General features: G+C 51.2%; 1 protein-coding gene across 2 annotated transcripts; it reads left to right on the top strand.

Annotated features, from left to right (window-relative positions):
• The first annotated feature begins 489 nt into the window (after positions 1–489).
• plekhg4 (pleckstrin homology and RhoGEF domain containing G4) lies at positions 490–25,101 on the top strand. Of its 2 annotated transcripts, XM_088004580.1 has the most exons (24): positions 490–605; positions 7,617–7,814; positions 8,485–10,534; positions 10,908–11,057; positions 11,231–11,354; positions 11,430–11,523; positions 12,577–12,669; positions 12,833–12,949; positions 13,129–13,227; positions 13,358–13,642; positions 13,784–13,906; positions 13,984–14,175; positions 17,481–18,241; positions 18,328–18,577; positions 22,349–22,438; positions 22,508–22,732; positions 23,476–23,646; positions 23,719–23,899; positions 24,003–24,119; positions 24,193–24,331; positions 24,400–24,491; positions 24,573–24,712; positions 24,794–24,827; positions 24,907–25,101. In XM_088004580.1, the coding sequence occupies exons 1-23, from the start codon at positions 603–605 to the stop codon at positions 24,812–24,814; spliced, it is 5,715 nt and encodes a 1,904-aa protein (XP_087860706.1). In that variant the 5' UTR covers positions 490–602; the 3' UTR covers positions 24,815–24,827; positions 24,907–25,101. The 2 variants fall into 2 exon arrangements, with proteins under 2 accessions (XP_087860706.1, XP_087860707.1); XM_088004581.1 differs by lacking the exons at positions 17,481–18,241; positions 18,328–18,577.

The following is a 25,101-nucleotide window of genomic DNA, read 5'->3' as shown; positions in this document are numbered from 1 at the left end:
GGAAACCACACACTGACTCCCAGCAGCTCCATGGAAACCAACACTGGTTTCACTGGTTTCACTGGCTCTGCACTGGTCTGCTTGACTGGGAGTGGCCTAGTTCAGTCCCAGTCTGTCACGTTAAAGCAGAATGTTTCCAGAGCAACCTGACCCACTTCTTGGTGCTGTTCACTGGTTTCCAGTCAGGGACCATCATGGATGTCCTGACCCGCATCAGGACCAGCAGCCGACCCGCTGTTCCGATTCATTCTGGTTCTGTTGGACTGGTCATGTGACACGGTTTTCACAATTAAAGCATTTAGCTCTTATTTATTGAGGTAAAATGATCCTGAAGTCTCTCTCTTCCAGCAGTTCTGAGCCGGTGAGGCCGTCTGTAATAGAGGTTCTGATCCAGTTTGGGTTTTAGGTTCTGCCACAGCCAGCAGGGGGCAGCAGAGGGGAGGAAAGGAGGGAGGGTCCATGAAGGGCTGACAGCTGGGAGGCGGAGCTTAGCGCAGCGCTCAGCGCTGACGGCACGAGACGCTCCAAGAGACAGACTGGGACAGACTGGGATCATGGAGTCAAACTGGAGTAATCTCCCCTGACAACACACTGCAGACAGCATGGTAAGGCCTCCACACACACACAGACCTACACACACACAGACCTACACACACACAGACCTACACACACACAGACCTACACACACACAGACCTACACACACACAGACCTACACACACACACAGACCTACACACACACAGACCTACACACACACAGACCTACACACACACACAGACCTACACACACACAGACCTACACACACACACAGACCTACACACACACACAGACCTACACACACACAGACCTACACACACACAGACCTACACACACACACAGACCTACACACACACAGACCTACACACACACAGACCTACACACACACAGACCTACACACACACAGACCTACACACACACAGACCTACACACACATACAGCCTGTTACTCTGGGCGGCTGGACTGGGAGCAGCGGGGGTGTTGGGTTCCACCAGGGTGTGTGTGAGTGTGTGTGTGTGTTAGGAATTCAACATTGGATCTGAAGTGTGTGTGTACCTTGGAGCAGCAGAGTGTGTGTAGCTGTGAGCAGCAGGACCAGCAGAACACTCGGACCTGTCAGTTAAAGTCAGGTTAAACACCAGAACCGAACAGAACCCGGCCCGGTGGAGCAGAACCACTCCACGGTCCAGTTCTGTAACAGGTGGAGGCGGGTCAGCTGGGACTCCTGCAGCTGAGCCGATCCACTCAGACTGGGAGGTTCTGGCACCTTCGGATCAGAACCAGAGCATCACAACCTGCCTGGTTCTGGTTCTGCCGAACAGAACCAGCTGTTAGAGCTTCCTGTAGACGGGCAGGTTATTATGGGATGTTTGTGATTTGATGGGCTGCAGTGAAAACTTTATTTGCCAACATGATTCCAGTCTAGAAGTTTCTAAATGCTAACTGCTGTTAGCACAACCTGAACAGAGCAACAGTCCCCAGCGTCCAATCAGATCGCTTACAGGCAGACATTAGCCCCTCGTGGGACCAGAGGAGCCGCTTCCATCGTTAGCGATGTAGCTGTGCATCAGGTTTAGAGGCGTACCAGAAACGTGAATACAAAGGTTTCAGCTGGGGACGGGTGTAAAAGCAAAAAAAGTGATTCATTTGATTAAAAAAAATCAAAGGAATCAATGAATTGAAATGATGTAAAGATGCGTCTATTCTTTAAATAGATTCATATTTATCGCTGAACCAAAGAGAACAAAGTAGTAAAACTAAACCTCCTCAGGTTTTGGTCTTTGCAGACATCAGGCTGCACTTTATCATCGTCACCATGGCAACTCTGACCATCCACCCCTGACGCCGTCCTCCCCATGTCCCGTCTCTGCTGCGCTGGTCAGAACCAGAACCTGGCCCTGGCGTCAGCTCCAGCCTGACTCTGAAGTGACTCTTTGTTTCGCCAACAGAACAAGTGAAAACAGTGACTCACTCTGATGATTACACACACCTGAGCAGAGTGAAGTGCCGTTACCATGGAGACGTCAGGTAAACTGGGAGTGCTGACGGAAACATGCTGAGACCTGCTCAAGGAGCCACAACAGGAACCAGAACTAATGTGGGTCCACTCAGAGCTCAATGGTTCTGACAGAACCACAGTTTAGCCCTGTGGAACGAGATCCACCTGAGAGACTGCTGTCTGAGCAGGTTGACGACATCACAGGCGAGGCGGTCCATGGGGAGTTCTGATTGGTTGGTGGCAGCTGAATCTGAGCTCAGAATGGATGGGTTGGTTCTGATCTGGATGGGTTCTTCAGAATGTTCTATTCTGACTGCTGGAGTCAAGGCAGCTGCTGGTGATCAGTTCTGTGTTCCTGATCAGGTCTGATGGTTCGGTTCTGGACCCGGTCCTCTGATGTGGACAAAGTGCAAGTGTTGACATTCAGAGATCTGCAGGTCGTCATGCAGAGGAACCCGGCGGCGCGTCGCTGCACTGCTGCACCCTCATGCAGCCTGGAGGGCGGGGTTACTGCAGGTCAGCTCCACAGTCAGAACCAGCCGGTCTCAGGCTGGTTCTGACTGTGGAGCCCATCAGAACCAGTCGGTCGCAGCTGCTTGACCCACGAGTTCCTGCTTGGTTTGTTGCAGTCGTAGTTTCAGTGTCTGAAGGTTTTGGTTTCACTTGAATATTTTCAGAGTTTAACCCGAGTGCCAGAGTTCTGGTCCAGTTGGACGGCTGTCCTTCATGTCCACACAGGACTTCAGTCCAACTGGGTTTTATCTGCTAATTTACTCCTGAACGATGTTTACCTGGTTACCAGGTAAACATCACACACTGGCGTCTGCTGACTGGTGTTGGGTTTAAACTGGTCTCCATCAGAACTTCATTTCTTTCATAGAGGCCGTAAATACTGGCCCAACGAGTTCTGGACACCTTCCAGAACCGGCCAGGAACAAAACTCTGATCCAGAACCAACAAACTGATCCAGAACCGATCAGGAACAGGAACTCTGGCCCAGGAGCTTCTTCGGTCCGATTCATGGCAGTTCAACCTCAGACCAGGATGTGTTCAGGCTCTCAGTCAGTCTCTGTTCAGACGCTGGTTCCGGCCCAAAAGACGGATCTGGAGTTTCTATCAGAAACCCGTCTGTGGTTCTGGTGAACCCAGAGCAGACTGGTTTCCACCAGGTGTCACCGGGTCACCATGTGGATCGTGTTCTCCACGCTCTGGGTCTTTCTGGAAGTCGTATTCATGCTGCCTGTCGGGTCAGATGTCTCTGCGGTTCCGGCCTCTCATTGGTCCAGAAGGAGGAAGTAGTCCTTGTTGGGTCGGGTCGGTCCTGCTCAGGTCTGAAACATGAAGCCTGACGGCGCCACCGTGTGGGAACCCCCTCACACTGGAAGATGACACCAGTGGGAAGTGATTTGCCCTCTGACCTGCTTCAGTGGGACCTGCTAATTCTGGATCAGATCACAGTGGAGATCCAGACCAGAAGGATTGAAGATTCAAGATCCCAACAGATTCAAGGGAAGAAGAATGAAGGTTTTTATTCAAGCTGTGAGGAGAGCAGCTCTGAGAGGAGGCTCTGGTTTAAACAAACACTTTTATACAAATCTGAAGCCAAGTGGCACGTTGAAAACGTTATATCAATTATCAACAAGTCATATCAAACTAGAGAGGATCCATGCTACTTGTTACCCTGTAAGCCTATGCTACCGTTAGCCTACACTATCATTTTCACGTGCTCCCGTTAGCTCGTGCTCCCGTTAGCCCGTGCTCCCGTTAACCCGTGCTCCCGTTAGCCCGTGCTCCCGTTAGCCCGTGTTCCCGTTAGCCCGTGCTCCCGTTAGCCCGTGCTCCCGTTAGCTCGTGCTCCCGTTAGCCCGTGTTCCCGTTAACCCGTGCTCCCGTTAGCCCGTGCTCCCGTTAGCCCGTGTTCCCGTTAGCCCGTGCTCCCGTTAGCCCGTGCTCCCGTTAGCTCGTGCTCCCGTTAGCCCGTGTTCCCGTTAGCCCGTGCTCCCGTTAGCTCGTGCTCCCGTTAGCCCGTGCTCCCGTTAGCCCGTGCTCCCGTTAGCTCGTGCTCCCGTTAGCCCGTGCTCCCGTTAGCCCGTGCTCCCGTTAGCCCGTGTTCCCGTTAGCCCGTGCTCCCGTTAGCTCGTGCTCCCGTTAGCCCGTGCTCCCGTTAGCCCGTGCTCCCGTTAGCCCGTGTTCCCGTTAGCCCGTGCTCCCGTTAGCTCGTGCTCCCGTTAGCCCGTGTTCCCGTTAGCCCGTGCTCCCGTTAGCCCGTCCTCCCGTTAGCCCGTGTTCCCGTTAGCCCGTGCTCCCGTTAGCTCGTGCTCCCGTTAGCCCGTGCTCCCGTTAGGTGACCTGAATTTGCAGGATCAGACTTCTGCTGGGTTGCAAACCTGCAGAAGGTTCTGGTGCTGTTAGAAATTGGGTCACTGCAGCATCTAGAACATGAGCGGTGAGGCAGTCGGTACTGATGGGTCAGACTTGGACTCGGATCAGAATCAGGAGCATCCCACTCTGATCGGAACACGGCCCGTTTCCCCCAGCTTTAAACCTCATCTGCTGAAGGAATCTTCCTGGTTCTGGTTCTGAACCAGCGGCCCGGCCCCAGGCTCTGTGTGAGGCTCCATCAGAACTTGGTTCTGCTCACTATGACTTGGGCTGGTGGTTCTGGTTCCGGTGTTCCAGCAGCCTGGCTGTCAGGAACATTCCTGTCTCGGTAAGCTGCGGAGGCATCGCCTGGAGGCGCCGCTCATTCCTGCTCAGCGCCTCTGGAATGTGACAACATCAGATGAAACTTTAATCCCTGGGAGGAAACTGCAGCGTCTCCAGACGAGCCGCAGCACGCCGCGGCCGGCCCGCAGCATCACCGAACCATGGTGGGTAATCACAGCAGGAAGCTGCTCTGCTCTGTTTGCTGTTTGACGGTGTAAGCTGTTGGGACGTTCACTTCTGCTGCTGCAGACCGACTTCTTCTCTGCTTTCTAGACGACCTTTCACCTCCTGAAGCTCTTACTGAGGCGACCAGTTACAGTACTTGAACATACAGTGTAACATTTCTTCAGATTTTATTTGTCAAATAATTTTTATAAATCATTTTTCTAAACATATTTTTATAAATTTAACCTTTTCCCAAATAATGATTTTTAGATTTTATCTTCTCAAATTATTTTCTTAGAAAAAATGCTTTAAAAGTGTCTTTTAAAAAAATCTACATTTTTTATTATTTTGATTTTTCAAATTGTCTTCAGATGTTTTTAAAATTCATTTTAGATTTTCTCTAATATTTCTTCCCTCAGGACGTCTCAGCCTGAGATGTTTGGAGAAGAGTCCGTAGAACACAATTTGAAAAGAACCAAGTCCATTAAAGTCATTTTCAAAACTCATTTTAGGTTTGAAAAGCTGCATTGTAGCTTCAACCATTGTCTCAAAACATATTTTTTAATTGAAAAGTTAGATTTTTGAAATGGATTTTATTTTTCAAATAACATTTCAATAACATTTGAACGCCAAGCATCCAGAGGACACTGCGCCAGATTTTAATGAGCTGCAGGACGTTGTTAGAATTCAGGCTTTTATTGTGAAGGTTAGCAGGAAGTTGTATCTGTGCTCTGTTAGAGTAGTTAGAGTAGGAGTTGGCCAAACTGGGAACCAGTTAAGCAGCTGCAGCAGAACAGTGTGAAGCTGTTGGAGGCAGGAAGGAGAAAGTTTGGTGGATGAAAGATCTCATCCTTTCGGAGTGACTTCAGATTCACTGGTTTCATTCTGACTACTGAACCCTCTCCTGCCTGCTAGCATAATCTAAGCTAGCATAGCATGCAGTGTAGGGCTGTTGTAAACGAATATTTTAGTAATCGAGTAATCTATCGATTATTCTTACGATTAATCGAGTAATCGGATAAAAAAAAATATAAAATGAAATATTGGTAAATCTGGCATAATACCGGTGTTACTATCAGATATCAATATCAGTCCAATTTTTCATATTTGAGCTTCCCTAACAGTTGCTTTTTTGTAGTTTAGAAAACTAACCTGTAACAATAATAGCTCACTTTCTAAGTTAACCAGAAGAAAAGTTATAGAAAAATCTGAAATTATATTGAATTTAATAACAAAGAGGCAGGCTCACAAATATGCTTATAAAAAATGTCTACAATCCAGCTTTTAGTTTATGTATTCATCTTCAGTGAGTTTAATAGATTAATTAAACTCACCTTGCCACCTAACCTGTCACGCTTTGGGTTTGAAAATACGGGAAATGCCGCCTGGAGTGGGAGGAGAGGGCGAATGAACGAACATGGGGTGGAGGGGAGGAAATAGACCAGCGGACTGACGAACCGTTAGACCGGGGGACGAACACGGGGGGAAGCAATACGGGATATTTACGACACCTTCACTGGTCACACTCAGAAACTCATCTACCAGCCATGTACGATGCGCTCCGCCACCCGTTTCTTCAGACCGGGATATGAAATTTATTGTGCGGTTCGTCGGTAAAGCTACATTTACACGGTAAGCATCAGCTACTCAGCCGCCCGCCCTGTTCAGGCTATCCGCTCACCTCAGCGCTCTTCCCGCCGTTCGCTTTCAACCAGCAGCCCCGGAGGAGAAATGCTGCCGTACTCCAGGCATTCCCCCAGTCATTTTAAGGATGCTTATTGGTTCCCCAAAAACGATAAAAAGTCGGGCATTATCATCAATCAATAAAATCCCCACGGGCCAATCTTGAAGATTGGACTTTATGCCGCTGAGACTTAGCTTTTGTCAACAACTCAGAGGCGGAAGTGAGAGCTCCGCGCAACGCAAATGAAGTCCCGGCCGGAACACGGTGCGCTAACTAATAAAACATAAATTAACGAAGCTTCGAGGCAGGTAAATTTTCCTCGAGGAATTTTAGTAATCGAGGTACTCGAATCATTCGAGGAATCGTTTCAGCCCTAATGCAGTGCTATGTTTCCATGGCGACGTCGGCCATGTTTTTCTGGAGAAGCTCGAGCTGTTTTCATCCAGAGGACAGAAGGCGCCTCCTCCCCCTCGCCGCTCTCTGGCAGGTCCAGAGGTCACATCTCCTGAGGTTTCCTCATTAGGGAGCCGTGACCTTTGACCCAGCAGGGAGCCCGGATCCGAGCCAATCAGAGTTCCTGTCCTGCATACTGATGTTGGGACATGTTGACCTGCTGCTCCCCGCCCTGCAGGAACCGGTTCTGCCATCAGGATGAATCACGGGCATCCGTCCAAACCACCAGAACCAGAACCAGTTCACCTGCTGGAACATTGGAGCCCGTCATCAGGACACCGCGCTGCAGACGGACCTGACCGCCAAGGTCAGCTTCTCCTGGAGGCCATCAGAACCAGAACCCTAAGTTGGGCCTGTGGGGGGCGCTCTCTGTGTTCCTGCTGTGGGTAAAGCAGCTGCTCTGACCTTTGACCTCCTGCTAACTGATCAATTATTGATCCACAGGAGGAAATCATAATCAGCTCAGAGTGGGAGGTCTGCCGTGCTCCTCTTCCTCTCTCTCTTCCTCTTCCTCTCCTCTCTGGTTCTGGTTCTGGTCCAGGTCCACATGTCCTCCCTGTTCTGTCTCCTGCAGGACTCTGAGTCTTTGGACGTGTGCGTCCAGAAGGCGCTGGCCGCCGTCTACCCGCCCTTCCAGGCCTCGGCCCCCACCCTGCTGCCTCAGGTCCTCGCCGTGGTGGACAGCTGTTACCGTGGAGACGGCCTCCGTTGCCTCTTCCACTTCCTGCTTCCTTCCAAGCACTTCCTGCAGAACCTGCAGCAGGATGCCTGCGTGAGTTCCTGTGGACGACTGTCCACCCTGTCCCCTGTCTGTCCACACACCCTTCAACCTTTGACCCCCACACAGGAACATGAAGTGATTTAAACCTGCAAAGCAGCATTTTCAGTGTTAGAGAAGAAGGGCATTGACCTTTAACCCCTAGGCCTCAGAATGTCCTTCTGTTTTTTCTGCCCATTAAAACAGGAAACGGAGAGTTGATGCTTTTAGCAACGATTCTAGAAAACATGAAACTTTGGATATCTGGCAGCTTTTCATAATCGCCTGTTTGGTAAAAGAGAAAATTTTTATTTTTAAATGAATAAAAAAGAAATTGACATCCTTAGTTTCAGTGAATAAAATGCATTTATAAAATGATGTCCAGACTGCAGCCTCCGTGAGCTGGAGATGTTTTACTCAGCAGAACAGAGAAAAGTTTCCAGCAGGTAGAGGCAAACTCCAGAAGGCCTGCACACCGCACTTTTCAGATCAGACATGAAGCTCTCACTTCTGCTGTGGTCTGATCCCAGTAAGCTCAGACTGGTGAGGAAAAGTTAAAGCGCTGTGAATACTTTAGTCAGACTTTGTGTCCGTCCATCATGGAGTCGTTTTTTATTGAGAACAGGAGAGGAGGAGTGTGTTTGTCCTGATGACTGACCCCTGACCCCTCTCTGCCCCCCTCCAGGCTCCGTTCTCCGGCCTGCTGTTCCGTCATCCCGGCTGGCCTCTCTGCCTCCATGAGAGGATAGTCGTCCATCTTTGTCCTCTGGAGCCGCTCCTCCTCCATCCAGGAGACTTCTACCTGCTGCTTTGTCCTCCTGCGGCCTGCGGCGTCCCTGTGCCCCCCCGCCTGTTCCTGGTCAGCGCGTCAGCGGGTGGCCGCCATGCGGAGCGGCAGGAGGTGCCGGCCCGGGCCCTGACCTCCATCTTCAGCATGGCCTGGCTGGACGCCGAGAACCGGGAGCGCGAGCGGCGCGGCGCTGCCGGGCTGCGGCGCTGCGTCCTGTCCGCCCAGGGCGACGTCTTCAGGGTCCCCTGGGAGGACGTCGTCCACCCGCAGTTCATCAGCCGCTCGCGCAGCTCCGCCCCCTCCAGGACGGACGGGAAGCTCCTCCCCCTCTCAGCTGCACCCAGCCAGTCAGCAGCCAGCAGCGACGACTCGGAGGGCGAGTATGTGGAGCTGACCGAGCTGCTGCCACCGCAGCAACCAGCACCGCCACGCTTCTCCCCACAGAAAGGATCCCTGACCCAGTCCATCAGCCTGCAGAACCGGACCAGAACCACAATACACTCCAACACACACCCGTGGGCCGCCCAGGCCAGCTCACACACCCTGCAGTGCTTCAGCCTGCTGGAGGAGAACTTCAGTCCCTCCTCCTCTTCAAGAGGCCGTGGCGCAGCAGGAAGGAGCAGCATGCATGCTGCAGGAGGTGAGGAAGAGGAGGAGGCAAAGCATGACAGAGATGAAGGCTTGGAGTCAGACTGTGCAGAAAGAGAGGAGCGACTGCAGCAGGAGAGGAGGAGCGATGAAGAGGAGGAGGAGGATGTTCTGGGAAGAAAGGAGGAAGTGATGAAAGTTGATCAGAAGGAAGAAGGAAAAGTTAAAGAGAAAGAGACAAGATGTGAAGAGTACACAGCTAAAGACTTTTACTCTGAAATTAGGAAACTAATGCACTCTGCGGACTCTTATTCTGAAAGGTTAATGAGAAAGCTAAACCCGGAAGATTCGTACTGTAAAAACATGACTGAAAATACACACACGGAAGACTTTTGTTGTGAAAGTATCACAGAAAAAATCCTCCCAGAGGACTCTTATTCTGAAAATATGTCAGAAAAAAACAAACAGGGTAACTCTAATTATCGAGATATGGGAGTAAATATACATCCGGTAGACTCTTACTCTGAAAAACTAACAAGAAAAACAAACTTGGAGGACTTTTATTCTGAAAATATTATAGAGAAAATAAACCCAGACGACTCTTGTTGTGAAAATATTAGCCAAAAAACAATACACCCAGATTTTCAGTGTAAAAGCATCACGGAAAGCGAACTTTCAACTGAGTATTATTTTGAAAATATTGCTCTAAAAACAACCTCTGCCTGCTCTTTTTCTGAAAATGAGACACGGGAAACTCTCACTGATGACTTTTATTCTGACAGCATACTGCAGACACAGTCTGAAGACTCTTATTTTGAAATTGGCTCCTTTCAAATACCCTCTGAGTCAAAGAGGTTAAATTCTGGGCATGTTTTCCCCGACGACTTTAAAACTGAACATAGCCTCCTTAAATCCGAGGACTCTTATTCTGAAAAGCTAATCCAACAAACACTACCTGAAGACCCTTATTTTGAAGATCCAGCACAACTAACACTACCTGAGGACTCTTATTCTGAAAAACAAGAACAACTTGACTCTTATTCTGAAAATCTGATACAGTATGAAAAGTCTTATTCTGAAAATGCAACACAAGATAACGACTCTTATTCTGAAGATCCAGCACAGCTAACACTAACAGAGAACTCTTATTCTGAAAACCAGACACAACCTGAGGATTCCTGTTCAACAACAAAACAACTGGATGACATTTATTCTGAAAAACAAATGCAGGACTCTTATTGTGAAGATCCAGCAGAGTCTGAGGAAGCTCCTCCTGCGTTCAGTGAAGGGCAGGAGAACCTGGGGAAAGAAGAGGAGCAGACTGATGGACGAAGATCTGCAGATCATCATACTGAAGGTACACCCCTCCTCTTCCTCTTCCTCCTCATCCTCAGTGTCTCTCCCAGTCACTCTATTTATCCGCCAATCGCCAGCGTCTTTCTGACCTCCTCATCACCTCCTCCTCCTCTGATTGGCTGAATCCCTTTTTACACCTTTTGTCTTTGTAACTGTCTATCTCCTCCTCTGATTGGCTGTCTGTAGCTCCTCCTCCTAACTCACCTGTGCGGCTCTGTCTGCCGGGTTCGGGGTGATCTTCTCTGAGCTCCAGATCACAGACGTCCTGGTGACCCGGGTCGCCCCGACCTGCTGTGACGTCCAGGACTTTAAGAAACTTTTTATTGATTTGGATCTCCAGCTGGTTCTGGTTCTGATCAGCTGTCTCTCTGCAGGTTCCAGCTGTGAAGGTTCCCATGTCCAGTTACACATCAACGCTGGTTCTGGTCCAAAAGAACCAGAAAAACCCTTAGCTTCCCCAATCCAGTCCTGCCAGTCCAGGTTCCAGAGTGAGCTGCTGCGGTCTGGAGCCGTGTGCCTGCCTGGTGAGCAGCAGAACCACATCAGCCTGTTTGGGCCCAGTGGGTCGGGCCCCTCTGTCTGCTACACATGCTGGAGCGTAAAATATCTTTAGCATATTGTAGTGTGTGCTTAGTGTGTTGAAACATGTTGTAAGCGTGTGTTTAGCGTGTTGATGTGGCGGCTGCGTCTCCATCAGGAACCAGAGACCGAGCAGGGCGGGTTCTTCTCACCGTCTCCACCTGCAGCCCCGTGTGGTCGGACCCAGACTGTCAGAGCGCCGAGCTGCTGCGCCTCGTGCGCTACTACACCTCCACCCTCAGGTACGCCCAGATCCTGCTTCGCTGCCCTCACCCATATGACGCTCTCTCTCTGACATCACTTCCTGTGTGAAACAGGGCGGAAGCTCGAGCCCTGGGGCTGACGGTGTTGGTGGATGCTCGGAGAGCTGCTCCTGCATCTGCCCTCTTCTCTGCCCTCCAGACGCTGCAGGTGAGGCTGGACCACTGAGAGGGGGGTCACATGACCAGAGGAGGGTCACATGACCAGAGGAGGGTCAGGTCACATGACCAGAGGGGGTCAGGTCACATGACCAGAGGGGGTCAGGTCACATGACCAGAGGGGGTCAGGTCACATGACCAGAGGAGGGTCACATGACCAGAGGAGGGTCAGGTCACATGACCAGAGGAGGGTCAGGTCACATGACCAGAGGGGGTCAGGTCACATGACCAGAGGGGGGTCAGGTCACATGACCAGAGGGGGTCAGGTCACATGACCAGAGGGGGTCAGGTCACATGACCAGAGGAGGGTCACATGACCAGAGGAGGGTCAGGTCACATGACCAGAGGAGGGTCAGGTCACATGACCAGAGGGGGTCAGGTCACATGACCAGAGGGGGGTCAGGTCACATGACCAGAGGGGGTCAGGTCACATGACCAGAGGAGGGTCACATGACCAGAGGAGGGTCAGGTCACATGACCAGAGGAGGGTCAGGTCACATGACCAGAGGAGGGTCAGGTCACATGACCAGAGGGGGTCAGGTCACATGACCAGAGGGGGTCAGGTCACATGACCAGAGGGGGTCAGGTCACATGACCAGCTGATTATATTCAACAGAACCAGAATGATTCTTCGATTGAAACCAGCCAAGCCCTCTAATCCAGTTCCTGCTGTGGTTAAAAACAGTTTGTTGCTGCAGTCCTTCATACATTTGTTGCTGCAGTCCTTCATACATTTGTTGCTGCAGTCCTGCTGCAGTCCTCCTCAGCCCTCCGGGGCTCCAGGTCGGCGTCATCTGAGTGGAAAGTGGCAGTAAGGTTCTGGAGAACCCGGACCAGCCTAGTGGGCTGAAGCTGTTTGTAGGTCCAGCAGAACGTTTCCCTTCGGACTCTCAGATCTTTAGGGTTCAGTTTTATCCAGGGTGGATAAACGTCCAGCTCGACTCCAGCTGCTCTGAAGTCTCACATGTAAAGTCTTTCATTCAAACAGCTGGAAACAGACAAACTTCAGCTTGAGTTCTGGTTCTGAGGATGTTTTTCTGTGCAGGAGGACTCGCCCAGCTCCATCCACTCAGTTCTCATCCTGGCTAACAAAGATGCATCACTGCAGCTGGATAGAGCTGCTGCTGCTGCTGCTCAGGTAACTGCAGCAGCTGGCCAGGCTCCACCCTGCTGCTGTCTGAGCATGCTAACTGTGCATGCTAACTGTGCATGCTAACTGTGCATGCTAACTGTGCATGCTAACTGTGCATGCTAACTGTGCATGCTAACTGTGCATGCTAACTGTGAGTTTCCTCCTGCAGGTGGAGGTGCTGAACTCCCTGAAGTCTCTGCAGAGACACGTGGATCTGCAGCAGCTTCCTGTAGAGCTTGGAGGCTCATTGAGCTTCAGCCAGAGCAGCTGGATCAGCTTCAGATCGGTCAGCACACACACACACACACACACACACACACACACACACACACACACACACACACACACACACACAGTTAGTTTAGTTAAAACCTGACCCTGGTGACCCTTGCAGTGACCTGAGCCTCTGCAGCGCTGATGAAATGGGCTCAGAGTTCAGTTGTTTCGATGCTTTGTGTCCATCAGAGGGTGGAGCAGCTCTCCAGGCAGTGCAGCAGCGTCATCCATCTGCTGCAGGAAACCATCAGCAACCTGCAGAGCACACCTTTACCTGCTGTTGCTGAGGTAATGGGGCAGGTGATCAGTAGCTCCCTTATGCGGGAGGCTTTTGTTTCCATTTGCTGTAAATCAGGTTCAGCCTCATCAGAATGTTTTGACTAGGCCAGCCCAGACGTTGTCCCTGTCTCCCTGCCAGGATGCAGAGCAGCTACTGTCCAGCTGCAGGGCGGCGATGTGCAGCACCTTGAAAGATGCCCGCTTGGTGCAGCTGCAGCAGGCGGGCGGGGCCTCTCTGGCCTGGCTGCGCAGGGACGAGGTGAGCGGCGCGGCGGAAGAACGGCGGGCGGCAGTGGAGGCCGCGGCGTCGCTCTACGATCAGGTGGACGAGCTGCTGCACCGCCTGGTCACCCTGTCCAACGCCAGGACGCAGGAGCTCAGCTTCATCACCGAGTTCAGGGACCTGGAGCGCGGCTTCAGCCAGGTGAGACTAGTTCTCTGCAGCTCTCAGTATGCAGCAGTAGTCAGTATGTTACTGAATGCTCTGAGGCAGAACTCCCCCCTCCATGGCTGATGGATCAGAACCTCACTTGGTTCTGACCTGTTTCTGCTGCCTGTTGGGCAGGTGAGGGCGTGGCTGGAGCAGGATGGCGAGCTCCGTCTGCAGTGTCTGAATGAGCCGGCGGACTCTCTGGAGCTGCTGAGCAGGAAGCAGCAGGACTTCAAGGAGTTCTACGCCGCCGCTTACGTGAGTTCTGCAGAACTGTCTGGGTCGGAGCTGCGGGACCGGCCCGGCGGGTCTCACTCTCCTTCCTCCTTCCTCAGGAGCGCTGCAAGCAGGGCGAAGCTCTGCTGAGCCGGCTGGAGCGCTGGGGCGACATCTCTAATCCGGACCTGCACGCCTACGAGGTCAAAGTTCACTCCTTCTGGGCCCAGCTGCAGGACTTCTCCCAGCGGGTCAAAAGCACCGAGCAGAACATGGAGCGGGCCGTGCAGCTGTACCGCTTCCTGGACCAGGTACTGATCCGGTTCTGAACCAACTGCCCTGGTTCATTTACAGCACCAATAATAATAATACCAGGAATTATATTACATTCATTAACATGAGATCAATTTATTCTGAAAAACAAAAGGAAAATCTTTAGACCTTCGTCCAGGAGACTTTTATCCGTCTGTGTTTCGTTTATTTAGTTTTTATCAGTAACTGGTTCTGACCGGGACGCGCTGCTGGCGCTCAAAGAGTCGCTGGTGGTTTGTTGTAACCAGTTCCAGAGGGACTCGTCCACCTGCGTTTGTTTGCTGCTCACCTGAGCGCTTGCTGCAACACTCCAGACGGAGTCCGGGCTCGTTGGAGACGTTGGTCAGTGGGGTCCAGCTCGATGTCTGCGGATTGTGCCGTCGGACATCTGACTGGTGGGGTCCTCCACCTGCCTGTCATCGGCTTTTGACTCGCCTTGCATGGATGGAGGCCGACATGCTCACCAATGGAGATCTCTTCGTCACAGACGCTCCTCTGATGAGCGCAGTTTAATCTGCGTGCCGCCCTCCTCAGCGTTCGCTCCATCACTAACACGTCTTTCGCTGAGCGAACTGCTTACGAAGGAATCGCTTCATTTTATGTTTTTAACTGAAACATGGCAACAAGGCTTGGATTTTGTTCGTCTGCGGGAGCTCTGTCCAGGAAACTGTTCGGTGTTTGCAACACCCCGAGAAGGCCGGCGAGGCGGTGGACAGACCTCCAGGCGGCCGGAGAGTTTTTATCTGACTTCACTGAGCTGCTGTCCTCCATCTTCAAGCTGGAGAACATTTTAATTTGGGGTGATTTTAGTTTAAACGTTGGTGATGATTCCTGTAAGGCGGCTGCTTATCCCTATTACTGAGTCCTCCCACTTCACTCAGCATGTACACCCACTGTAAAGCCGTCGATCAGACCTTGTTTTCTCTAGGCCTCAGTGTGGAACATGTTGGTGTGGAGGACATTTTCTCCAGTGATCTCAGTTGCATATATTTCATTGTGTCCTTCAGCCCTGATGCTCCTCCTAGTCGTTCGATCCAAAGAAGGATCATAACTGATCACACCGCTGAAGCTTTTGTTTCTCATCCTGCTTCCTTAGTTTTTAACTCCTTGGATGTGGACTCAGCAGTTTCCTGTTTTAACATTGACTGTAAGGACATTTTGAACTTAATAGCACCTTTAAAGCAGAGCAATGTTCAGCATACAAGCCGCCCTTGGATTAATAAGGAAATCGTGACCTTGAGGAGAGTATGCCGGAAAGCTGGACGTTTATGGAAACGTTCTGATCTGGTGGTTCACAGGCTCCACCTTAAAGACCTGATCAGCTCCTGAAATGGGATGATCAAGAATGCAACAGCCAGATATTTTGCTAATCTCATCAAATCAAAAGGACGAAATCCAAAAATCTTATTGGACACAATTAAGAACATTGTTTCTCCACTGTGTTCATCTCAAAGTGCTTTTACGTTCTGATTGTAATCGGTTTTTAAACTCTCTACGGATAAAGTTGCCAACATCAGAGCCAGTATCTCGCCGTCTGGACCCTCGACCTCTGACCTCTGACCTGTGGTCCTCTTTACCCCATAATGAGATCTCTGGTCTTTTGAAGCATATGCCGCTGTCGGCGAGTCCACTGGATGTTTTCCCAACGTCTCTTTTTAACGATATTTTAACTGCAGTCAGCTTGATAAATTCGTCTTTGTTCAGAATTTGTTCCTCGATGTTTTAAAACTGCTGCTAAAAAAGCCCAACCTGGATTCCTCTCTGCCTGAAAGCTGCAGACCATCTCTAAACTTCCTTTTGTGTCCAAGATCCTGGAGAAGGTTGGAGCGCAACAACTGAACTGACATGTTGTCTCTGTCCTCATGTCCGCCTCCTTGTTTCTTTTCCTCCTTTCTCTACAAAGTCTTTGTTGCCGTGGTTACGGGAACCGCGAGGGGGGTCGGTGTGTGGTCAGGATGCAGAATTGAACTCAGTTCAGTCTGACTGCAGAGCTTCACCTGATCACTCCAGAACCACACACACTGTGTGTGGTTCTGGAGAACCACACACAGTGTCCTGCTGCTGACCCGGTTCTGCAGAACCTCAGCATATTGGATCTCTGGATGAGGGGAACTGGACCCAGCCCTCCGGTTCTGAGTCCTTTCCAGCAGTTCAGGAGCCTCATGTATCAAACACTGCGCAGTTTTCACACTAGAACTAAAACGGACAAATTTAGAAAAGTGCTGCTCCGCCTGTCGCCTCCATAAATACATCTTCATGTAAATTAAATACCTGGAAGTCTGCCGCCACGTGAAGCAGTAACCATGGCAACGGCCTTGTTTGTAGCACAATAGTATTTATAATAGTTATTATACATTTTATTTAAAAGGTGCTTTCACTTGACAAAACTAAAAAAGAAAACCTCCAAAGTAAAGAGTAAAGCTGTCCGGGTCGGACCTGCTGCTGCAGCAGAGCCTCCGGGTCGGACCTGCTGCAGCAGCAGAGCCTCCGGGTCGGACCTGCTGCAGCAGCAGAGCCTCCGGGTCGGACCTGCTGCAGCAGAGCCTCCAGGTCGGACCTGCTGCTGCAGCAGAGCCTCCGGGTCGGACCTGCTGCAGCAGCAGAGCCTCCGGGTCGGACCTGCTGCAGCAGCAGAGCCTCCGGGTCGGACCTGCTGCAGCAGAGCCTCCAGGTCGGACCTGCTGCTGCAGCAGAGCCTCCGGGTCGGACCTGCTGCTGCAGCAGAGCCTCCGGGTCGGACCACTGAAACCAGAGGAAGCAACAGCTTCATCTTCATCCTCCTCTTCCTCAGATGGTAGTCCTGAGTGATTCTGATCAATGAGATCAATAAGTCAGAGGATGGATTGATCAGCTGATTGGCCCCCACCTGCCACTGATTTATAGATGATCCATACCATTCTTACTCTGAGTGTGTGAAGCGGGCGGCTGCAGCCGACCAATCAGATCCCACGCTGTGGCAAACGGCGCCCGGTCCTCACAGACCTGCAGCTGGAGCCGACATACGGAGTGTTTATTATTATTATTATTATTATTTACAGCTGAAACCACAAGTTTACATACACCCAACATCAAAGGCGGACGGAAAATTAACCCTTCGTTCAACATTTATTCATGTGCAGCTTGTCTTACCGTGACTCTGCCAGGCAGGAAGCAGAGCGGTCCCCGCCCTTTGGTACCGGCCCGGTTGGGTTGGACCTGCGTTAGTGTGACCCGTTGACCCGTGTAGAACCAGACCAGTAAGCAGTACCTGTTTCAGGCTGAGGGGTGGCGCTGCGGCTGATGACATCATATCCTGTCTCTGCAGGCCTACGGCTGGGCGCTGGAGGGCCTTCGCCAGCTGGCCTGCGTCTCCATGGAGGATTGCACGACGCCGGACAAATGCTGTGCTGTGATTGGCTGCCTGGAAGACTACCGGTCCAAGCACCCCCCAATCCCAGAGAGCCTCTTCCAGGCGATGAAGGCGGAGGCGGGGCAGCTGCGAGGGGAGCGCGGCCTCCGCCAGTGGAGCTTCGCCTGGTCCAAGTGTCAGGAGACGGAGAACACATTTGACAGGAAGATGGAGGCGGCGCTGCGGACTCGGGACTCCGCCCACCGTCGCCGCTCCGACTCTGTCGTCAGCACAAGCTCCGCTTCCTCCAGGAAGTCCGGGCTGTGGGGAATCCTTGACGCATCGCCGCCCATCCCGCAGCGCACTCCTTTCCTGCGGCGCCTGCTGCGGAGCTCCTCCTCCTTCGAAGAGTCGGTGCGGCAGGACGTCTGCTCCCCCGGTTTCATCCCGCCCTCCTGTTCCTCCTCCTCTTCCTCCAGGAGGCAGCAGCTGAGGAAAACCCAGAGCTTCGACCGCCCGGCCTCACCAGACACGCCGCGCTGTGGCGCCGGCCCTCGCACCCTCAGCGAGCCGCTGCGCAGAGGAAACACGGGCGTGTTCATCCGCGGCCTGGAGGTCAGCAGCACGGAGGCAGCGGATCGGACGCTCCGGCCCAGAACCCCGGGACAGAACTGGGCGGGTCCACGGAGCCCCGGGACACCAGGGGGCGCCGCAGGGGACGGCCGACCCCGAGGAAGGTGGGTCATCCGTGATCATAGGCCTGCATCATCAGACGACGTTAACGTGTTCAGACTGTAGTAATGGCGCTCCATCCTGTGTGCAGTAAACTGCGGCACATCGTGGAGGAGATGGTGACCACGGAGCGGGAGTACGTCCGCTCGCTGCGTTACATCATCCATCACTACTTCCCAGAGATGGAGCGCGCCGACCTTCCTCAGGACCTCAGAGGGAAACGCTCCGTCATCTTCGGCAACCTGGAGAAGCTGCTGGACTTCCACAGCCAGTTCTTCCTCAGGGAGCTGGAGGCCTGCTGGAAGCACCCACTGAGGGCGCCACACTGCTTCCTCAGACACGTACGCCATGTTTCCTAATGCGTCCAGGGTCAGAGCTCAGGGGTCAGGCCTCAGGGGTTTATCTGGGATCGGGTCGCGGGGGCAGCAGCCTAAGTAAGGAGGCCCAGTCTTCCCTCTCCAGCCTCTTCCAGCTCCTCCAGGAACCCCAAGCCGTTCCCAGGCCAGCAGAGAGACATCGTCCCTCAGCGTGTCCTGGGTCTTCCCCTCCTCCCGGTGGGACCTGAACTCCTCACCAGGGAGGCGTCCAGGAGGCATCCTGACCAGATGGCCGAGCCTCAACTGGCTCCTCTCGACGTGGAGGAGCAGCGGCTCTACTCTGAGTCCCTCCCGGATGACCGAGCTTCTCTCTCTAAGGGAGAGCCCAGCCACCCTGCGGAGGAAACCCGTTTCGGCCGCTTGTATCCGGGACCTCGTTCTTTCGGTCATGACCCAAAGCTCATAATCATAGATGAGGGTGGGAACGTAGATCCACTGGTAAATCGAGAGCTTCGCTTTTTCACTCAGCTCTCTGTTCACCACGATGGATCGGTACAGCGCCCGCTCCACGGCAGACACTGCACCAATCCACTGTCGATCTCCCGCTCCCTTCTTCCCTCATTTGTGAACAAGATCCCCAGATACTTAAACTCCTCCACTTGGGGCAGGACGACCCCCCTGACCCGGAGAAGGCTCTCTACCCTTATCAAGACCACGGCCTCGGATTTGGAGGCACTGAGCCTCATCCTGGCCGCTTCACACTCGGCCGCGAACCGCTCCAGCGAGAGCTGCAGATCACGACCTGATGAAGCCAACAGGACCACATCATCTGCAAAAAGCAGAGATGCGATCCTAAGGCCACCAAAACGGATCCCCTCAACCAGGGCCGTGCAGAGACCCCTAAAAGGGCAGGTGCTCAAAAAAAAAAAAAGGGCACATCTCCCTGCATTCTAGGACAGAATATGAACAAAGCCTCTCAGCTTTCAGAGTTTAATAAACAATGATAAATTACAAAATTGTGAAATATACAATCAAAGCTAAGGTAAATCTCTATACAGATCATACAACTATGCATATGTAAGATATTTTATTAGTAATTTCTTTCTGCAGGTCTATTTTGTTATAGGAAAGTTTTGCAATATTCAAACCCGCAATTTAGCAAGATATGTAAATCAGAGCTGGAGGTTTAGTTCTGATTTACATATTTTGTCTTTACAGAATTACACTATTAAAGATATAAACAAGGCCCAATGCAACCTTTTAGTGACTGTAATCTATAAAACAGAGCTGCCTGTTTGCTGCAGTGGAGATGAAGATGGTCCATTCAGGAAAGCAGAGCTGCATCAAACTAACGTGGAGCTGCAGAAAAAAAAAAAAAACAAAAGCAAAAATTGAATTGTTAATACATGTCACCATGAGAAAAGCCTACTGAGTTTAGCTAAAAAAACTTTTTTAAACACTTAAATCACACATTTGTCTCATGAAGTGAATTTTTTTTGCTAAACAAACTTATTTGTGCATGTCATAAATCTTTTCTTGATATTCTAAGTTTTTGTTTGACTCAAAGTTTTGCTTGTGATTCTCACATGACATCGTGGGCGGGGCCTAAAATCACAACAAAAGATTCCTGATGCGTGCAAATAAAAGTTTATGTTTGGCAAATAACTTTTTAAGTTCACAAGACAAAAAATTAGTTATTTAATTTAAAAAAAGTTTTTTATACAAAAGAATTTGTTTTTAAAAAAGAAATCATTACAATTCCAAAAGTTTTGATTACAATTTTATTTTACTTAACAGGTTAGTTTATTTTTCACCATTGAATAATTGGGAAAAAATTTAACTTCATACTCTGCGAACCCTAAACTTAAAGTCTGGGTTGAGTTTTTTCCCCTTCATTAATGACATACATTATATCTATCATGGTAATTCAGGGCGAGTTATTTTTAATTCTAAATGAATATCCTTGTTGGACTGTTATTTAAGTGCTATTTTCCTTCAAGATACATTTCCCTAATGCGAGAATAAATGCCATGTACATTATGCAGCAAAGGAAATTAGAAGATCGGACATATATCCATTATGGAGATGATAAGTTTTGGACGGGCGATGTGCCTCGTACACAGGGAAGAAGCTTTTTATTTATCTAGCTTTGCTAGCAAAGTCGTAGCTAGCAGCTAGCTAATAGCACAACAGCCTAATGTCTGTATGATAAAAACACTGAATGATAGATAAGAACAGTTTCTCCTCACCTGGCTGTCTCCTCCCCTCAGTAGTTCTTCAGAGAAAGGCAGACAGAGGCCTGTCAGTGTCTGTTGTATCTCATTACCTCTCTGCTTAAACCTCTGAAGCAGAAACGAGACTTCAACGTTTTCCGTCATCTGACAAGCAGCAGGTCTGCTCCACTTTATTCACCAAAAAAGTTTATTTTATATATATATATATATATATATATATATATATATATATATATATATATATATATATATATATAAAATTCACCAAAAACTGTTCTGTAATCTGGAACGTTCACTATGCTGAGCTCCAGTTAGCCGCCTTATCTCACTGCGCGAGAGGCAACTGTGTCATGGGTCACGGGCAAAAGGTCAAAGGTAACAAGGTGACCGGAAGGCTTATTATGTTGTACAAAAAATAAATAAATAAATAAAATAATTTTAGTACATGTTATTATGTGTCAGAAGAGGGCTTTGAAAATAATACCAAAAAAAAAAAAAAAAAAATTGACCAAAAGGGCACTTTGGGGCAAGGAGCAAAAAGGGCAGGTGCTCAAGCACCCCCAGCCCCCCCCTCTGCACGTGCCTGCCCTCAACTCCTCGGCTGGTCAGAGATTCTGTCCATGAAAGTACAGAATCGGTGACAAAGGGCAGCCTTGGCGGAGTCCAACTCTCACCGGAAACGAGCCCGACTTACTGCCGGCAATGCAGACCAGACTCTGACACCGGTCACACAGGGACCTGACAGCCCGTATCAAAGGGCCCGGTACCCCATAGTCCTGGAGAACCCCCCACAGGGCCCCATAGGGACACGGTCAAACTCCTTCTCCAAGTTCACAAAACACATGTAGACTGATTGGGCGAACTCCCAGAACCCTCCAGGACCCTGCTGAGGGTGTAGAGCTGGTCCAGTGTTCCACGACCAGAACCAGAACCACACTGCTCTTCCTGAATCCGAGGTTCGACTATCTGACGGACCCTCCTCTCCAGGACCCCTGAATAGACCTTACCAGGGAGGCTTAGGAGTGTGACCCCCCTGTAATTGGAGCACACCCTCCGGTCCCCCAGGGGGGCCAGTACCCATCCGGGTCCCCCAGGGGGGCCAGTACCCACCCGGGTCCCCCAGGGGGGCCAGTACCCACCCGGGTCCCCCAGGGGGGCCACCACCCCGGTCCAGGGGAACTGTCCCTGATGTCCCTACAAAATCCAGCACAACCCTACAACATGCAGAGCCTTGAGGAACTCTGGGTGAATCTCATCCACTTCCTGGGTCTCGCCACCGACATCGTGTATTTTTAGGGAATTAAAATCCAAACATCAGATGTTAACCAACATTTATAATTAAATTATTGGGTTAAATTTACTAAATCAGTTTCTGTAGCAGCCAGTCCTCCAGATCCGAGTGTCCCAAGTCCAACACGCCGTCGTTTCTCCAGCTCCACCCATGTCATGTGACACATGACGCACTTTTCAGATTTTTATTTGTAAAATGGGTTTGAAGCTATCTTCCTCACCCAGCATTGTGTGTAATGGTGTGTGTGTGTGTGTGTGTTTCTGGGAGCAGCAGGAGCAGTTCGGCCTCTACGCTCTCTACAGTAAGAACAAACCCAAATCTGACGCGCTGCTAGCGAACCACGGCCACGCCTTCTTCAGGGTGAGTACTGCAGCTTCTGTCTGACCTCTGACCTCGTGCAGCTCCCTGACCTCTGACCCCTGCCTGCAGAGGAAGCAGCTGGAGCTAGGCGATAAGATGGACCTGTCGTCCTACCTGCTGAAGCCCATCCAGAGGATGAGTAAATACGCCCTGCTGCTCTCTGACCTCACCAAGGAGGTGGGCGTGGCTCAGGAGGCGGAGCTTACCGCGCTGCAGGACGCCACCAACATGGTCAAGTTCCAGCTTCGCCATGGCAACGACCTGCTGGCCATGGACGCCATCAGGGAATGCGATGTGAGTCAAGGTGTTTCTGCAGGGTGACAGATGACCTTTGACCAGATGAATCCGATTTCATCGTTTGTTCTGATGACAGAAACACAATCCAGTTTATAGCAGCGTTTGTGGAAATCGTTCACCGACCGATTCTCCTCTGACCTTGAACTCGTATCGATGTTCAAAACGCAGCGCAGAGACCGCAGGATTTAAATCTGTTTCCATGGTAACAGCTTTCCTCAACAAGTCTCTCTATTTCTATTGGCTGCATGACTTTACGTCAGGGCGCAGTTTGGCTGCATCATGTCCCCACTGAGCGGATCGTGGTGCAGAGTTGGAAGCAAAACTGAACAAAAGTTTAAAATAATAATTATATTTATTAATGTGCATCAAACTAGCTGAGTTTAACTATTAATAATTTTAAAAAACAGATCATTGATGTGATTTTTGGGAAATTGCCAATGCTTTCTACCATGAGGGTTGGACACTCTGCTCAGTAAAATGTAATGAACCGCCTCAGCTTACGTCATCCCTCTAATCCTGATGGGAAGTTTAATGAGTAAGAACAAAGGCAGATAAATTAAATCAGAATAATTTTTTGTTTTAGGTCACTGACCTCTGTGTTGTGAGTCAGGGAAAATATTTTTTTCATGTAATTAGCAGTTTAGTAACTTCCTCTTTTCTCAGCGGTCCTGCTGTGTGTTGTTTCCACCAGTAGATGGCAGCGCTGAGCCCCGTGTGAGCTGGTTCTGCTCTCCCTGCAGGTTAACCTGAAGGAGCAGGGTCAGCTGATCCGGCAGGACGAGTTCACGGTCTGGAGCGGCAGGAGGAAATGCCAGCGCCACATCTTCCTGTTCGAGGATCTGCTTCTGTTCAGCAAGCCCAAGAAGATGGAGGGCGGGCTGGATGTCTTCATCTACAAGCACTCCTTCAAGGTGAACCGCGCCGGCCGCGTTCTGACGGACTTCCTGTGAGCTCCGGTTCTGATTGGACTCATCCTGTTTCAGACAGCAGACGTGGGCCTGACCGAGTCCAGCGGGGACGACGGGCTCCGCTTCGAGATCTGGTTCCGTAGGAGAACCGCCAAGAACCAGACCTTCGTCCTGCAGGCCGCCTCGGCCGACTCCAAGCACGCCTGGACCGCCGACGTCGCCCGCATCCTGTGGAGCCAGGCGGCCCGCAACAAAGGTGGAGGCTGCCGCCACCGTGCAGAGACACACAGACGCACGCCACCGCCAGTCAGTTAACGAAATCGTGTTAACCCTGTGTGTGTGTGTGTGTGTGTGTTCAGAGTTGCGTCTGAAGGAGATGGTGTCGATGGGAGTGGGGAACAAACCGTTCCTGGACATCCAGCCGAGCGACGCTGCCATCAGCGACCGGGCCGTCCATTACATCATGAAGCCCAGAGGTACGACCAGGTTCCCATGGCAACAGCTAGCTGAGATCAGAACGTCTGACCCATTCGTTTCTGCTCTGTCCAGGCGCCAGAACCAGGGCGTCCATCGCTGTGGTGACCTTTGACCACGCCCACCCGTTCAGCAGGGCGGCGGCCCCGGAGGCGGCAGCATCAGGACCATCGTCCTGCAGCCTGCTGGGACCACTCAACCTGCACATGTTCAGGTAGGAGTCGCACCTGGAGCACCTGAAGCCCCGCCCCTTCTCCTGCTCACCTGTCCTTCCTCCTGCAGCCCCTCCGCCCTCCCGGCCGACGCCTCCTTCAGCTCCTCCTGCATTGAGGAAGACGAGCAGGAGCAGGAGACCAGCAGCCAGCCCTCCATGAGTATGAGCTCTGGCCGCTGTAGCTCCGCCCCCTGGAGCTCACCTGGTCAGGTGAGTGAGTAACCCTGTCTCTGTGTGTCAGCCACCGAGAGCTCCGGCTCCTCCTCCCACTGCCTCTCCGGCTCCACCGGCTCCGACAGCGGCTGCGCCTCCTCCCACCTGCAGGACGAGCCCCGCCCCTACTCCGGAAAACGCCACGGCGACGGCGCCTTCATCTTGGCTGTAAGTCAGCTCACTTCTGATTGGTCAGGGCATGATGATGTCATCAGCTGCTGAGGTCACATGATCTCTGCTCCTCCTCAGGAAGCCGCCACCGTCGTCTGATGCCACTTCACAGGTTAGTCCTCTGCTTTTATTTTGAAAGCTGGAAGAGGAAGTTGTTGCTATGGTTACTGATCTGTAATCTCTGTGTGCAGGTTCTGACGCTTCCAGGAGGAACGTTGGTTCTACTTCCTGTAAATATTCCTGTTCAGTCCGGTCAGCAGGTTCCTCCAGAACCGGACCGGCGGTCCAGAACCGGACCGGCGGTCCAACTATACGTGTGTAAATATTCCTCAGCTGAGCGTTGCTGGGTCTTTTCTAACCTCGTTAATAAACACGTTTGATGAAAA

The sequence above is a fragment of the Poecilia mexicana genome, unplaced genomic scaffold (assembly GCF_051168715.1).
Source record: "Poecilia mexicana isolate PSO_F unplaced genomic scaffold, ASM5116871v1 scaffold_3, whole genome shotgun sequence".
Lineage (NCBI taxonomy): Eukaryota > Metazoa > Chordata > Actinopteri > Cyprinodontiformes > Poeciliidae > Poecilia > Poecilia mexicana.
The sequence above is the reverse complement of the archived record's forward strand: the minus strand, read 5'-3'. Positions and strand labels throughout refer to the sequence as shown.